General features: G+C 42.4%; 1 protein-coding gene across 9 annotated transcripts in view; it reads right to left on the bottom strand.

Moving 5' to 3' along the window:
- trak1a (trafficking protein, kinesin binding 1a) overlaps positions 1–16,899 on the bottom strand; it is a 294,945-nt gene that overhangs the window by 83,401 nt on the left and 194,645 nt on the right. For all 9 annotated transcript variants that reach the window (XM_051935640.1, XM_051935637.1, XM_051935638.1 and 6 more), the window contains one exon: positions 1,883–1,959. In XM_051935640.1, the coding sequence (XP_051791600.1) occupies positions 1,883–1,959 (77 nt within the window). The remainder of the gene's footprint in view (positions 1–1,882; positions 1,960–16,899) is intronic.

Here is a 16,899-nt window from a genome sequence, read left to right as displayed (position 1 = left end):
TATCAACAAATTCTTCAAGATAATGTTCAAGTGTCAGTCACAAAGTGGAAGTTACGCAGGGGTTGGATATTCCAGCAAGACAATGACCCAAAACACCGTTGGAAATCTACAAAGGCATTCATGCAGAGGGAGAAGTACAATGTTCTGGAATGGCCATCACAGTTCCCTGACTTGAATATCGTTAAAAATCTATGGGATGATTTGAAGCAGGCTGTCCATACTAGGCAGCCATCAAATTGAACTGAACTTGACAACAATACCTCCATCCAGAATCCAGACACTCATCAAAGGCTATAGGACAATAGTGTCTAGAGGCTGTTAGATTTGCTCAACTAATTATTGATGTCATATCTCTGTTGGGGTGCCCACATTTATTCACCTCTTTAATTTTGTTATGATGCATATTGCATATTTTCTGTTAATCCAATAAACTTAATGTCACTGCTGAAATCCTACTGTGTCCATAAGGCATGTCAGATATTAAAAGGAAGTTGATACTTTGAAAGCTCAGCCAATGAGAAACAAGAATCCAAAGAATTAAGAGGGCTTCCCAAACTTTTTCATATGACTGTAGTTGAATTTGTTCAATTACATTTTTTTGAGAACTTAAATACGTGATTTATTTATTATTACTTAACCCTTTAATTAAAAAAAATTATTGGGTATTTTGCAAATTTAGAGTTTGACATTGGGGTGCACCTTGGGAAAACCTGGATTCAGCAAGGGCGCCGAGAATTGAAAAAGTTTGGGAACCACTGCTGTAGAGATATAAAAATCTAGGTTTTCTGCATTGTTTTTATAGATAACTATCGCTAACTACTGCTTAAGCAGGGGTCGCCAACTCCAGTCCTGGAGGACCACCATGGATGCAGGATTTCATTCTAACCGTTTTTTGAAGGAGTGACCTGTTTTTGCTGCTAATTAACTTCTTTTGAATTCATTTTAATTGACTTCCTCTTGAAGACTCAGACCCCTTAATTGTTTCTTTTTCCTTAATTAGCAGCCAAACAATAATGAGATACAAAATGAGCCAAAACAACTGGTGTCCATCATACAATATCTGAAAATAAAGAAATGTGAACGTCTCATGAATGTTGATCTGCTCAGGTCCACAAAACATTTTACCAGAGCTCTTAGAGAAAATCAACAATTTTCAGAAAATGTCTGCTAATGCACCAAGCCATGAAATTAAAGTTCTGGTTTAATTAACGACAGGAATCGGTACCTCATTAAGCAGCTGGTTGGAGTTTGAGGCTCTGACTTAGGTGGTCTTCTGTTGGCTCACTCACTTCACATTTCATTTCTGTTTGGGTGCCGTTTAAGGAAAGAAATGAAGCAACTCAGAGGAACGATGGAGAAATTCAGGAGAACAAATCTAAAATGTTTTGTGGACCTGAGCAGATCAACATTCCTGAGAGCTTCATCTTTCTTTTTTTTCAGATATTGTATGATGGACACCAGTTGTTTTGGCTCATTTTGCATCTCATTATTGTTTGGCTGCTAATTAAGGAAAAAGAGACAACTAAGGGGTCTTCAAGAGTTCAAAAGAAGTTAATTAGCAGCAAAAAACAGGTCACTCATTCAGAAAAGGGTTAGAATGAAAACCTGCAGCCATGGTGGTCCTCCAGGACCGGACTTGGTGACCCTTGGCTTAAAGATTCTCTCCAACTAAAAAAGATGAATGTTTGCTGCTCCTACACCACAAATTCTCGGATTGGTTGCAAATACGTGTGAATTCATGAGGTCTGCTGAACCTTGCTAGTTAAACATACATTCAAGTCTACGGTTTTATGTTAAGCGCTTTTGATTTTAATAACTAAAGCAGAATACCATCAATGGCAATGCATCCTTTTAAAGCTCCAGCAAGTCAAGAGAGACTTACCTCTTCAAGCAGACGTGTGACAGCATCTATGTCATTGTATGTTTTAGTCATCTGGCCCACTCTTTCAGCACACAGAACTAAAAGACAAAGCAAAAATAATTTTAAGCATTTAATTATTAATAATAACAATTCTTTAGATTTATATAGCGCTTTTCTCACTACGTTTACTGTACAAGCAACTACTTAAGATCTATGGCTCTAACATGAACCTAAGATGTCACTGTAGAGTCACAGACAACTTTTCTGAACAGGAGAACAAGTGTCACATGCTGCTGCTGCAGCTTTGCTGTCGCTGGCACTCAAAGTGAAAAATGAACAGAAAGCCCACATTTCACACAGCAAAGTGCGTGGTGTTAAGTGAGAACGCCTGCTTCTGTGACTTAATTAGGGTTCAAGTTTACTGTCACGTGTCAATGAAATTCTGACATATCTAATCAGAACCACAACTCATGAATGTGTTTACGAGCCAAAGTATCGGGTATTGTCCAGGTATATTTGTATAAAGGCTTATCTCTGTCACACTCAGTAATAATATACGGGTACGTGATAGTATTGGCTTTTCAAAAACATGAGGTTTAGTTTCGATAAAAGAAATGTAGTGCCATCAGTCAATTTCTGACATATTGTTATGTATATACAGTACAGTCAAATTCTGATATGCACTGTCAGGCATGAGCACTCAGGGGTCACCATTCAGGGCAATTCCACCTCAGACAATGAGAGGGCGCCATCATCAGCTCAGTCTTCATCTCTCTCCACAGTCCAGAAGCTCAGAGGATCATGTGACCTAAATTCCGCTTACTGCTTTGATACCACCACATATAAAGGATCCTCTTACCGGAAGCAGATGTTCATTTGAACTGGGAGACCAGTGTCAGCATTTGACTCTCTTCTTTGTATTATCTGTGTGGAAATTCCATCAGTATTGTGACGTTTGCACCACTGCGTGCCTGTACCTTGTTTTTGAACCCTTTTCACCTTTTAGTTATACAGGGTCTGCCAGCTGACTGCCCAATACCCAGTCTGAACCCGGGCCTTTCTCACTACAGCACGTTTGATCAACACAAGAGCAAGTGGCCACACTGTTCTAGTATGGCGGCTCAAATCTCACTCTGTTTGTTACGTATTGTCACAGATAGGGGGTACTATCGCTCCCTTGAACCCTCGAACAATACGCCAGACACCAGATAAAAGTCCAATATGGCTTTATTTTATAATAATAATGTGCACCAAGCAGCCTCCACTCCACAATACTCATAAACAATCAATTCTCACTACAATAATCAATAATCCTCCACTCCCAGATGCGTTGCCACCCTTTCTCCCGACTCAGCTCAACTAAGGGATCTCCCACATTCCTTTTTATAGTTCATGACCCGGAAGTGCTTCTAAGCCCTCAGTCCATGTGATTATCCAGCACTTCTGGGTCAGGTCAAAAGTCCTTTTCTTCATCAGCCCGGAAACACTTTATTTCTTCCAACCATATGACAGGGATGTACTTCCGGGCTGTATGGGAAATAAACATCTCTGTGTCTCCCTGCAGCGTCCTCTGGTGGCCCCGACGTTATCCAGCAGGGCTGTGTATTAAAACTCCATGGTCCATGATGCCCTGCTGGAATTCGGGGCATCTCCAAGTTGCAGGGAGGGCTCCACCTGGCGGCTTGGTGGTCTTGGCCGGGCATAAACTGCCGGCCATAGTCCACAGTATGATAAAACTTCAGAACACAACAGGCAGGGGTGAGTGAGACAGCTACGTTTCCTTTTGCATTAAGTTTCACAAAACTGATACTACATTTTACCACCACAAAACTCACTAAAAAGGGTGATTTGGATGTTTAAGTCATCTGGCCCACTCTTTCAGCACACAGAACTAAAAGACATGAAGCAAAAAAGTAATTTTAAGCATTTAATTCTACAAGCAGCTACTTCAGATCAATGCCTCTTTCAGAAGATTTTTGGAGGGCTGAAAGAACGGTTCTGAAAAAGCCATGCACCTTCAAACTTGTAAATGTCTCAGAAATGGGCCATAGGTAAAAAAAAAATAAATTGGCGAAACTGTCTTGAAAATTCATGGCTCAAAAACCATGCCTGCACACAACCCACAATGAAAGAAAATGACGTATCTTAGACAAAAGCTGTAATTAAGCTGAAACAATGTTCTGCCACCAGTCCCAGTCCTATCCTGCTGCCTGATGGGAATTGTAGTTCCCTTGTTGGTGCTGGTTTTTGGGTTGCAACCCTCTCTACCTGATACATCATTCAGCTCGTATTTTAAGTTGGACCAACAACAACAACACACAGGAAAACTATTGTGACAGTCTGTTCTGCCTGTTTTTGCATAACTGATGAACAAAGAAAAATGAAAACAACTTTATTTATATGCCGTTAGGTCCATAAAGTATTTGGACAGTGATACAATTTTCATAATTTTGGCTCTGTGCGTCGCCCTCAATGGATTTGAAGTGAAGCAATCCAGTTGTGATTGAAGTGTAGACTTTCAGCTTTCATTTAAGGGGTTTACCAAAAACATCATATGAGCCGTTTACGAATGATAAAAAGTCCCCCCATTTTCAGGGGATCAAAAGTATTTGGACAAACTAGCATAATCATAAATATAATAAGTTCCAATATTTGGTTGACAGTCCTTTCCAGTCAATGACTGCCTGAAGTCTGAACCATCTCCAAGTGCTGGTTTCCACTCCACTGATGCTCTACCAGGCCTTTACTACCACTGTCTTCAGGTGCTGCTTGTTCGTTGGACTTTCTGCCTTCAATTTTGTTTTGACCGATTGGGTTGAGGTCAGTTGGTTGACTTGGCCATTTAAGAATATTCCACTACTTTGCCTTGTAAAGCACTTGTTTTGCTGTCCCAGGATGTTTTAGCTCCTTGTCCATCTGTACTGTGAAGTATCATCCTATCAGTTTGTCTGAATCTGAGCAGACAGTATTGCGCCCTCTACACTTCAAAATTCATCCTGCGACTTCTGCCAGCAGTCATATCATCAAGAAACACCAGTGACTGACATCATTGGCAGCCATGTATGGTCAGGCCATAACACCGCAATGTTCCTCCATGTTTCCTAGATGACGTGGTATTCATCGGATCATGAACCATTTCTTCTCTTCTCCATACTCTTCTCTATCCATCATTCTGGTACATATTGATCGTAGTTTATTTTGTCCACAGAAAACTTTTCCAGAACTTGACAGGCTTTTAAAAAATGGTTTTGGGCAAAGTCTAATCTGTCCTTCCTATGCTTGAGGCTTACCAGTGGTTTGCAGCTTGTGGTAAACCCTCTGTCTTTACTTTCATGATGTTTTCTCCCGATTGTGGACTTTGGCAATGACAGGCCGACCTCCCAGAGAATGGTCTTGGTTTGGCTAAGTGTTGTGATGAGGTTCTTATTCACCAAGTAAAGAATTCTGCGTTCATCCAGCACAGTGATTTTCTATGGTTGTCCAGGCCTTCTGGTGTTGCTGAGTTCACCAGTGTGTTCCTTCTCATTAAGAATCTGCCAAATGGTTGATCTGATCACTTCTTGTATTTCTGCTGCCTCTCTGATGGGTTTGTTTTGTTTTCCCTGGCTACTTGTATGCACAGCTCTTTGGACCATATTGAGAGTTGACAGTTGACAAATTCCACAATAGGAATCAAGACCTGTTCAGACCCGACAATGAACAGCTTGACAGTCAAATGTCCAAATACGAGGTGAGACACAAAAATAACCAGATGGGTAAAAAAAATATATATTCATTGATGAATTATAGAATTCTAAACATTGTCACCTTCTCTATACTCCCCCTCCCGATCTCTACACCGCTCCATACGTATCTTCCACTGATTGAAACAGTGCTGGAAGTCTTCTTGCTTGAGGATCTTCAACAGGCTCTTCAATTAATTAATTAAAATTCAACAGGATCTTCCCTTCAGGTCACTTTTGATTTTCAGGAACAAGTAAAAATCACAGGGAGCTACTGTAAATTGGGCGAATAGGGAGGATGACCAAGGACAGGAGTGTTTTTGTCAGTCAAAAACTGCTTTACGGAAAAAGAGAAAATTTGTGAGAAATTTGATGTCACTGTTCGATTCTTTCACCCGATATTATCGCGGCAACACGTGTAGCAGTTGTTGTGCAAATACTGACTGGGTTTTACACAGGATATACCTAGGCGGTCGGCGGTTTGAGAGGGCGTGTAGGAGGGTTATAGTTCTAGGACTCATGTCCAACCAACCTCCAGACGGTTTTCCAGGAAAGCCCCAAGTCCAGTCTGGTTATTTTTGTGTCGCACCTCGTACTTTTGAGCCCCTGAAAATAGGGGGACCCATGTATAAAAATGACTGTCGCTTCTAAATGGCTCATGCAATATTTTTGGTAAACCCTTTGAATTAATGTTGAAAGATTACACTCAATCATGCAATTATTTCTTCATTTCAGATCCACTGAAATGGTGTATAGAGACAAAATTATGAAAACTGTGTCACTGTCTAAAAACGTATGGACCAAACTGTAGATTGCCCTATTATCAGCTGAGCCAACATCACTATGAGGTCTGATTTTAATATCAATTACCAGTTGACATCATCATTTTCCTCTGAGGGTGTTGATGGAGAAGTATAGAGAAGGCCAGAAGGAGTCGCATTGCGTCTCTGTGGACCTGGAGAAAGCAAATGACAGGGTGAGGAGAGAGGAGTTGTGGTATTGTATGAGGAAGTCGGGAGTGGCAGAGAAGTACGTAAGAGTTGTACAGGATATGTACGAGGGAAGTGTGACCGTGGTGAGGTCTACGGTAGGAGTGACGGAGGTGGGATTACATCAGGGATCGGCTCTGAGCCCTTTCTTATTTGCAATGGTGATGGACAGGTTGACAGACGAGATTAGACAGGAGTCCCCGTGGACTGTGATGTTTGCTGATGACATTGTGATCTGTAGTGAGAGTAGGGAGCAGGTTGAGGATGAAGCGGGACTACACAGTAATAGTGTTGTCAATGTTTGTACTGAGTGCGTTTTGTTTCCATCGTCCCGTTTGCTGTTTATAATGTGTACGTCAGTGAATGTCGTCCCCATAAATACAGGGGGGGGACGGATGATGGAGAGAGACCGTAGCCCCAAGATGGAAAGCACCTGTTTACAATTAATTAATTACATCCGGCTCATTACTATATAAACAAACAATCAGGAGGGAACAGACCGGGAGGAAAGAGAAAGACGGAGATTACATTTCACTACAACGAACTACCATCACCTGTTATTTTTCCACATCGCGCTTTGGTATCCAGTTTGTTTTTCATTCTGTTGGACTTACTTCAGTTCAATCATCGCCAGAGACCCCAGGGTTGGACTACATTATCCACCACACGCCGAGGATTCACGGTGAGGTTGTTCCATTTTTTCTGGGAAATTCAAACACATCACTTATCTGTTGACCAGTCATCCTTATTCAGGACAGTTGTATACTCGGACTCAAGTTCACTATCATTGGCATTTTCCGTATTCATTCATTGTTATTTGTATTTTGTGTTTGTTGTATGTTACTGGGACAAGGGAGGGTTTGTTATTGTGTGTATATATATATATATATATATATATATATATATATATATATATATATATATATATATATATATGGTGTTGTCACGTTGTTGCTTTGGTGGAGGGATATACATATATATTTTTTTTCTACGTGAGGAATGTGTTGTGTTCCATTTAATATATTCACTTATTTGACATATCTGCTTTTGCTTGCTTGTGTAAACTGTCGATTGAGGGTAAAATATTATGTTAGAGGTACGGCTTGATATATAAGATTCATCTCCGTAATTTATCCAGGCCACAGGTCTTGGTAGTGTAGCTGCGTGCTGGGTAAGGGGTGGCCGTTACAAGAAGACCCTGGAGAGTTGGAGATCTGCTCTAGAGAAGAGAGGAATGAAGGTCAAAAGGACCACCACAACAGAATACATGTGTGTGAGTGAGAGGGAAGTCAGTGGAATGGTGAAAATGCAGGGAGTAGAGTTGGCGAAGGTGGATGAGTTTAAATACTTGGGATCAACAGTACAGAGTAATGGGGATTGTAGACGAGAAGTGAAAAAGAGAGTGCAGGCAGGGTGGAGAAGAGTGTCAGGAGTGATTTGTGACAGATGGGTATCAGCAAGAGTGACAGGGAAGGTCTACAGGATGGTAGTGAGACCAGCTATGTTATATGGGCTGGAGATGGTGGCACTGACCAGAAAGCAGGAGACAGAGCTGGAGGTGGCAGAGTTAAAGATGCTAAGATTTACATTGGGTGTGACGAGGATGCACAGGATTAGAAATGAGGACATTAGAGGGTCGACTCAAGTTGAACGGTTGGGAGACAAAGTCAGAGAGGTGAGAGTGCATTGGTTTGGAGCTGTGTAGAGGAGAGATGCTGGGTATAATGAGAGAAGGATGCTAAGGATGGAGCTGCTAGGCAAGGGGAGAACAGGAAGGCCTAAGAAAGGAGGCTTATGGATGTGGTGAAAGAGGACATGCAGGTGATGGGTGTGACAGAGCAACATGTAGAGGACAGGAAGAGATGGAATAAGATGATCTGCTGCGGCAACCTGTAACGGGAGCAGCCGAAAGAAGAAGAGGAAGAAGAGCAGTTGACATCAAAGAAGCCATTATCATTGATTTGTAGGTTAACCAAAAAAAGATGAAAAGGCTAAACTGCTAAATGAGACAATTCTCAGAAATCTCATGACTGGCCTTTTTGAAAACGGGTGGCTAATTCACAACTTCATGCCATCATACATCACTTCATAAATTTCATGTAAAAACAAACGATTTCATGGGTTGTTACTAAACATACAGTACACACCATCACACACTAACTAAGACAGTTTTATTTTTTAACTAACAATGTACCATTTTAAAATCATTTGTACTCAGAAAAAGTTCATACAAACATCGAACACCTTTAATTATGGCAAAACGTGGCTTTGTTCAAATTACAGCCAACTCCAGTTTTTGGGCTGTGCTGTACTTTGGAATCAGTGGTGTATGTGCTCAGTTAATGGCTTACGATGCCAAGGTCAAAGAAAGCAGGCATTAAGGTAAGCAAACTTTGATGTTGCCGGAATACAATTGGTGTAGCATGCAGCCTGGGAGAATTGATTTTTAAAGAACAAAGGATCATAAAAAGGGAAGTTCTGCAAGCTGTATGTCAACAGAAGCGACCTGTGTTGCTTTTATTCAGAAAACAGATATTCTGAACTGACCAAAGTCATAGGAGTTCTCATGGAGTGCAGATGTGATATATATATATATATATATATATATATATATATATTGTGGAATGAGCCCCGGACACAGACAGGCAGACATGTTTTAAGCACCACCACACGTTTATTTTATAACTAGTATTTACAATAATAAGTGCACACACAACCCCAAAACTCCCCCAAAGTCCAGGCCTCTCTTCAGGTCCGCCTCCACTCCTCTCCTCCGAGCTCTGTCCTGCTCCTCTCCCGACTCCAGCCACTGAACGAAGGGAGGTGGCCCCTTTTATAATCACTCAGATGTGCTCCAGGTGCCTCCCAACAATCTTCTGCCGGACACTCCCCAGTGTGGCGGAAGTGCCGGCTGCGTACCCGGAAGCACTCTGGGTGTCCCTGGTCTTCTTCCCTGGTGTGGCGGAAATGCTGAGGGCCAGGGCTCCAAAGGCATCGGGGCGCCCCCTGGCGGTGACCACGGGCCCCTACAGGGTTGAGCTTCAAAGCTCTGTACCTGTGGTCCCCAAAGCCACCAGGGCGGCCGCCCCCTCGTGGTCTGGAGCCCTCCTCCAGTCCTCTTGGGTGTCCCGGCTGGGTACCACATATATATATATATATATATATATATATATATATATATACTGTATATATATATGTAAAGTCCAACGTCTCTTTGTCTGTCTGTCTGCTTTTCACGAGAGGACTACTTAACGGATTTAGATCGGGTTTTTTCCTATAATTTGCTTGAACATTCCAGTTGATTTTGCAACTTCACTCATGATGCTAAGTATCATAGTTCGCTTGCGGTACCGATGTATTCGTGCAAATCCAGGAGACACGCAGCGGGCCGAGGCTCTCCTCACTCATATGCCAGCCTCAGAGCGTATCTTACCTCCGCTTAGCTAGCGAATGAGAGAACTACTTAACAGATTTAGATCTGATTTTTTTCTAGAATTTGCTTGAACATTCCGGATGATTTTGCGACATCTCTCATTGCACTATGTATCATAGTTCGCTTGAGCTACCGATTTAGTTCACTCACGTGCCAGTCTCAGGGTGTGTACCTTACCTCTGCTTAGCTAGCGAACGAGAGCACTACTTAATGGAATAAGATCAGGTTTTTTTTCTATAATATGCTTGAACATTGCGCTAAGAATCATAGTTCACTTGCAGGAGTGATATATTCATGCTATCCGAGATAGAGGCTGCGGGCTGAGGGGAGGAGGAAGGGTGACGTCAGGAGTGGGGAGCCGGGCGGGGCCATCGTCACTGTCCTCTTTAACTACTACGTGGGTGGAGCCACGGGGGACTGCTAGTTAATAATATTAAGTGGTTGTAACTGAAATCTTTACGTAATTAAACATTGAAATTTTAAATTGAAGTCAGAACAATCAAAAGCAACACAATGTGCCTTGGTGATGTTCAACTACGTTGCCAAAGCATGTCATAGGTGTAAATACACACAATATTTTATGTAAGAAGCGTCTGAATTTAATACTGACGGCACCTCAACGAGTGGTGTCTGCTGTAATGCGGTTCAAACTGACACCACCAAGTCATCGGTTCAACATTTATTTCTCACCTTAGTAGGTCAGTGCATCTCAAGGCCATATCAGCACACGCGTGGTGACACATTCTTAGCCAGGTGACAGTGTGCAGTTTGCACCTTCTAATGAGTTTCCTCCCCGACAGACATCCTAAAGATAGGCACATCTGAGGTATAACACTCAACAGCCTGAGAATAAATTAATTTGAATTTGGAAGCGAGTATGGCCAGAGATGAACTGTCATCTAAATCTCGAAATGGATGGATATTTAAGGTTATTTTAAAAATGTATTGCAGCCCACAAAACAAAAAAATAAATAAATAAATAAAAAATCAAGCAGTCCATGTGGTCAAGTGGTACATGTGTCATAAAAAGTAATTAACAGACTCATATCCTTCAGCTTACTACTTGTGGTTTTATCTTTATCATGTTTAGGGCTTAATAACAGGATATTAATAACTGAGAGTCGTCAATAAAGCCTTGTCTACATTTCAAAAACTTTACACAGATTATGAAAGAAATTCAATGTTTACTGTCAGCATGACTTTTGGACTAGCAATATTTATTATTACACGCAAATCTGAAACAAATTAATTTCTCCTTAAGACTCTCCTTCACCATCAAGTCAAGGTTGGACCAGCCTGGCCCTGCCTGCTCCAAACATGGCAGAACAGCAACACAGACGGAGGTGAAACAAAGAGATAACACTGAGAAAGAATTACTGGAAGTAATATGGATGGATGGACTGGTCTGCCCCTTCAGTCTCAGCTTTCAAATCCTGGCTGAGGACTCACTACTTCAGTTTAGCACACCCTGACTAGAGCTGCTGATTAAATGTATAGACTGAATCTCTGTTGTTGGTCATTAGCACTAAAACATAAGTGATATGACAGTTATAATCTGTTACTAACCCTCACCTATTCTGTTTCTCTTCTCAGTATTCAAATATGGCACTTGCTGCCACTGCCCACCTGCCAAGTTGTTTTGACTACCTCAGGTAAAGTCATCTCTGATGGAGGATCACAGGAATCGTCGTGTAGAGGGGTCCTTTCATTGGATTGGCTGGCCCAGCGCTGTCTTAGCTGTGGAATGGCCAATAGGGGGAAGCTGCTTGCTGGCCAAGGTCTCCAAATCCCATGATGTGATATCTACTGCTGAATTCTGCTCTGTACTTGTAATATTTCTATTGTACTATTATATTATATTGAGGATTACTCGTGTCCCGTGCTGTGTATTGTGTTGTATTTACCTTCCCCTTTTTTTTGACACCCACTGCACGCCCAACCTACCTGGAAAGGGGTCTCTCTCTGAACTGCCTTTCCGGAGGTTTCTCCCGTTTTTTTGGGAGTTTTTCCTTGTCTTCTTAGAGAGTCGATGCTGGGGGGCTGTCAAGAGGCAGGGCCTGTTAATGCCCATTGCGGCACTTCTTGTGCGATTTTGGGATACACAAAAATAAATTTCATTATATTGTATTGTATCTCAATGTCAAAAAGAGCAGGCTACACACTGCCTGGTAATTTAAGGGCACCTTATTATTTTACAATAAGGTGGCATTTGAGATTGGGTTTATTGAGCGGTTGTTTAATATGAATAAGCCTTCGGTTCTTGAAAGTAACCGTTTAGCAGCCTTAATAATAAATAGAGAAAACGTGTGGGTGAGCCCACCCTGGGACATCCCAGTTTTAGTTTGTGCCTTGTGGCTGTTGGCACAAAATTCTGGCTTGTGCCAATTCAGAAAGTGGAAACCAACAGAAGTCAATGGAGCCCATCCTGCAGGGTGGTCAATAGTGCACGGTGGTGGGGACTGTGAAATAATGTCTGATTGCATATTGAGAACTATGACATATTTCAGTAGCAGATATTTGAACGTTAATCTCACTGAGGTTTATCATCCTAATGACAGCAAATACTGTTGATCGTCAAATTTTGCCAAATCACTTCTTACAGAGAAATGGGTTTGCCGGTGGCCTTTTTCCCTGAAATGTTACAATGCTTCTGTCTTAGGCAAACTTAATTTCCCAGAGTATCCCATGAGGCTTTGCAAGGCCAGCATGACATCACAGGGCTGTGGCAGCAGACGTTGAATAGGACAGCCAGCCGAGTGTGTAGTGCTTGGTCCCTTGCAGCACAGGCTCAAAAGTCTGACAGTGGATGCCAGTCCTCCGCTCACATTCAGTGTGCAGATCTTTGTCTTCTGCAGTGGGTTGGCACCGTGCCCGGGATTGGTTCCTGCCTTGTGCCCTGTGTTGGCTGGGATTGGCTCCAGCAGACCCCCGTGACCCTGTGTTCGGATTTAGCGGGTTGGAAAATGGATGGATGATCTTTGTCTTCCACACTCTCCCCTACCCTACCCCTGCTGTTAGTGTGCCGCACCAGTCCTCCATCGCCTTTCTAGACACCCACAAATCCAGCATCTAAATGGTTGCCTGATAAGGTTGTTGGCATTGCAGCTCTTGCCTTACTGACTTGTGGACATAGCCCCCTTCTGCCAGCTGATGAGTTGCGGCATCCACCACAGGGAGATCCCCAGATGCCATTACTTTGGGATTCCGTGCACAGACTGACATTCATAAAATGTTTTCCATCTCCATGCTGCTGATTCCAGAGAATAAACGGATCACTTTGTCTGTGCCCCTCTATTGCACTCTCTGTGTTTTTTTTACTTCTCATGTGCACTGGACTTGTGAGGTTTAAGCCCAAGTGAATTTACGCTCCCCGAAACTGTTGCTTGCAATACATTTAAGTATTCTGATATTTTGGTTCTCTCGAATGTATCTATTGTGGAGGATGGCTGGGGCTCTTACCTAATCCATCCATCCATCCATCCATCCATCCATCCATCCATCCATCCATCCTCTTCTGCTTATCCGAGGTCGGGTCGCGGGGGCAGCAGCTTGAGCAGAGATGCCCAGACTTCCCTCTCCTCAGCCACTTCTTCTAGCTCTTCCGGGAGAATCCCGAGGCGTTCCCAGGCCAGCCGGGAGACATAGTCCCTCCAGCGTGTCCTGAGTCTTCCCCGGGGCCTCCTCCCAGTTAGACGTGCCCGGAACACCTTACCAGGGAGGCGTCCAGGAGGCATCCTGATCAGATGCCCGAGCCACCTCATCTGACTCCTCTCGATGCGGAGGAGCAGCGGCTCTACTCTGAGCCCCTCCCGGATGACTGAGCTTCTCACCTTATCTTTAAAGGAAAGCCCAGACGCCCAGCGGAGGAAAGTCATTTCAGCCGCTTGTATTCGCAATCTCGTTCTTTCAGTCACTGCCCACAGCTCATGACCATAGGTGAGGGTAGGAACATAGATCAACTGGTATATTGAGAGCTTTGCCTTATGGCTTTTTCACCACAACAGACCGATGCAGAGCCCTCAACCTTTCCCAGATTAATAGTGCAGCCTTGCAACGGATGACACCTCAGCACCACACTTGTTCAGATGGAACAGTGTGAGGTTTTGTTTTTATGGTGGCTGGAGTGCCAATTCTGCCACCAACCCCTAGGTTTTTTCCCAGCAGGTTGGAGGGCCTATTTGCAGGGCTGGACGCAGGGTAACGTCACACCCAGGACAGAGCAATTGCAAGGGCCCAATGGAGTAGTGTCACTTCTGGCGTTTGTGGGATTTAAACTGGCAACCTTCTGAATGCCAGTGCAGATCCCTAGCCTCAGAGCCACCACTCTGCCCGTGCCCGAGTACTATAGAGTAAACAATTACTGGAATGGCATCGACATCAGATGAGACAGCGAAAAAAACGCACAAAGCAAAATACTCACTGGACGAACATTATATTCTATTATTTTGGATTAGACTCTGACTTGTCGGACTCCAATTTTGGTGCAAGTGATCCAGAGATCGAGATCTAAAACAAAAGTGAGGTACCAGCATCAGCTGATCCTCCACTGTTGCCCCGCAGCAGCCAGAGACCTCTAACACACGGCGACAGGGCACTGCATGCAGCAACAGATGTTTTATGTTGATTTATGTGAGAAACTATTGCATTCTGTGCTTTTTGGAAAATGGATTTTTGTGGAAAAATAATCAACCCTGGGAGAAAAGGGAAAAAAAAAATCAACCCAAAATGACTTAAAGAACCATCAACAACAAATCAAATCAAATTAATATTGAACAACTATAATAAACGTAAAGCTGAATAAATCGGACTCTGCAGCCGCATGAATAAAAAAAAAGTACCACTACCAGTTAGTGGAAATAGCCCAAAGTCGATCGAAATCTACGTTTTGTACCGAATACTTGTACGCAAAATTTGGTTGACCTAAGTGAAAGCGTACTTATCGTGTTTACATATAGACACACACATGCAGACAGACACACAGACATAATTCCAAAAATTGTATTTTTGGACTGTTTTTCGGGGGTCTAAAAACATTGAGATTCATCAAAATCTCGAAATCGAATTTTTGGACGATTCCAACACTTTCCCTACGAGAAAGTCAAATCGGACTTAGGGAGGTCTAAAACGTCGAGATTCATTAAAATTGCGAGGTCGAATTTTTGGATGATAATAATACGTTCCCTATACTTTGTATGCGAGAACGTAAAAAATGATCAGTAAACAGGAGTCAGTTAAATACCACAACTACAAATAATAATTATAATAATAATAATACATCTTAACAGAAGAAGGGGCTTGAGTTGCCGCGAAAGCTTGCATGTTGTAATCTTTCTAGTTAGCCAATCAAAGGTGTCATTTTGCTTAACTTCTCACCACATCCATAATGGCTAACAGGGAACAACACCCTAATACTATAATAATAATAATAATAATAATGCAACAACAATGACTGCAAACACTAACACTTTATGTGCATTACTGAATTAAGCAATAAGAACAGGGCAAAGAAAGTAAGCTCATACAAATATCAGAATAAAGTCTGAAACTGAAAGATAAGGGAGTACAATTTAACACTCAGCAGATTGTTATCTGGGTTAGGCACTTACTTGGAATAAAGACAAAGGTTCTCCTAGGAGAATTCTAGAGAAATGTCACCTTAGCAGCTTATCTACCTTATCTGACATTGTAATCACTTTACACAAGTCAAGGATTTATCTGGTTTACAGTACATACCCATTTCTAGCTAAACCCAGGGCCTACAAACTGTACCTAACCAGCTGCATACCGAGATAATGGGCTGCTTGCTTTATTTTGCTGTAAATAATACTTTTATACTGCTTCCCCTAACTGAAGTGCTGCATTCCAATGTAAGTGACCTGTCAAAAACGAATAAAAAAAATAATAATAATATGCATTGTGCAGATGAAATACAAGAAGTGTTTAATGCAAACTGCTTTATTTGGATTGGCAGCAATACAGCTCTCACAAACAGGACGCAAAATTCTAAATTCTAGCAGCAGGAGAGGGGACGCTGGTGCACGCTTGTTGTTGCCGCTCCTCCCTGTTAACAACACTTTTTGCAAAATTCACCTTAATTCTACACTTTCTTACACTTGTTTCATTTCTTTTATTGTGCGCATAGTTCTAAGTGCCTTGAGCATGGGAAAGGTGCTATATAAATAAAATGTAATATTATTAAATCTGCTCTGAATATAGCCACGTTACAAATCAAACACCAATAATAATAATAATTCATTACATTTATATAGACAGTGGCCAGCACCTCACCTCAAGAAAATAATACACATTATGAAAATAAGGTGTGAACTATCACACCCGTGTAATCCAATTCAGGATCATGGAGGGCTGAGGCCTATCCCAGCGTCATTGCGCACAAGGCAGGAACCAACTCTGAATGGGATTCCAGACAGTTTCAGGGCCCAAGAAGACTTTAAGATAAGTCAGACAAGGGAAAACAAAGATAAAGAAAGGGTATGCAAGCTAATATATTTTATATTTTTTAATACTGTACTAGGGGGCTTTTCCCCCTGCTCCCTTCGCTCGCCAAACCCCTCGCATGTGCTATGCGCCAGCCACTTCTCGTCTCTGCTGCTCATGTATGTGGAGTTTACTTTCACCAAACAACAAAACTTTTAATTCTCACGGATAGGCATCTTCATTGGGCACTCTCTCATTATCTCTTGCGGGTCTTTAAATTATCTTGAGAATGTCTCGTCGGCACGGTGGCACAGTGGGTAGCACTGCTGCCTCGCAGTTCCCGGGTTCTCCCTGCGTGGAGTTTGCATGTTCTCCCCGTGTCTGCGTGGGTTTCCTTCCACAGTCCAAAGACATGCAGGTTAGGTGCATTGGCGATCCTAAATTGTCCCTAGTGTG

The sequence above is a fragment of the Erpetoichthys calabaricus genome, chromosome 13 (assembly GCF_900747795.2).
Source record: "Erpetoichthys calabaricus chromosome 13, fErpCal1.3, whole genome shotgun sequence".
NCBI lineage: Eukaryota > Metazoa > Chordata > Cladistia > Polypteriformes > Polypteridae > Erpetoichthys > Erpetoichthys calabaricus.
The sequence above is the reverse complement of the archived record's forward strand: the minus strand, read 5'-3'. Positions and strand labels throughout refer to the sequence as shown.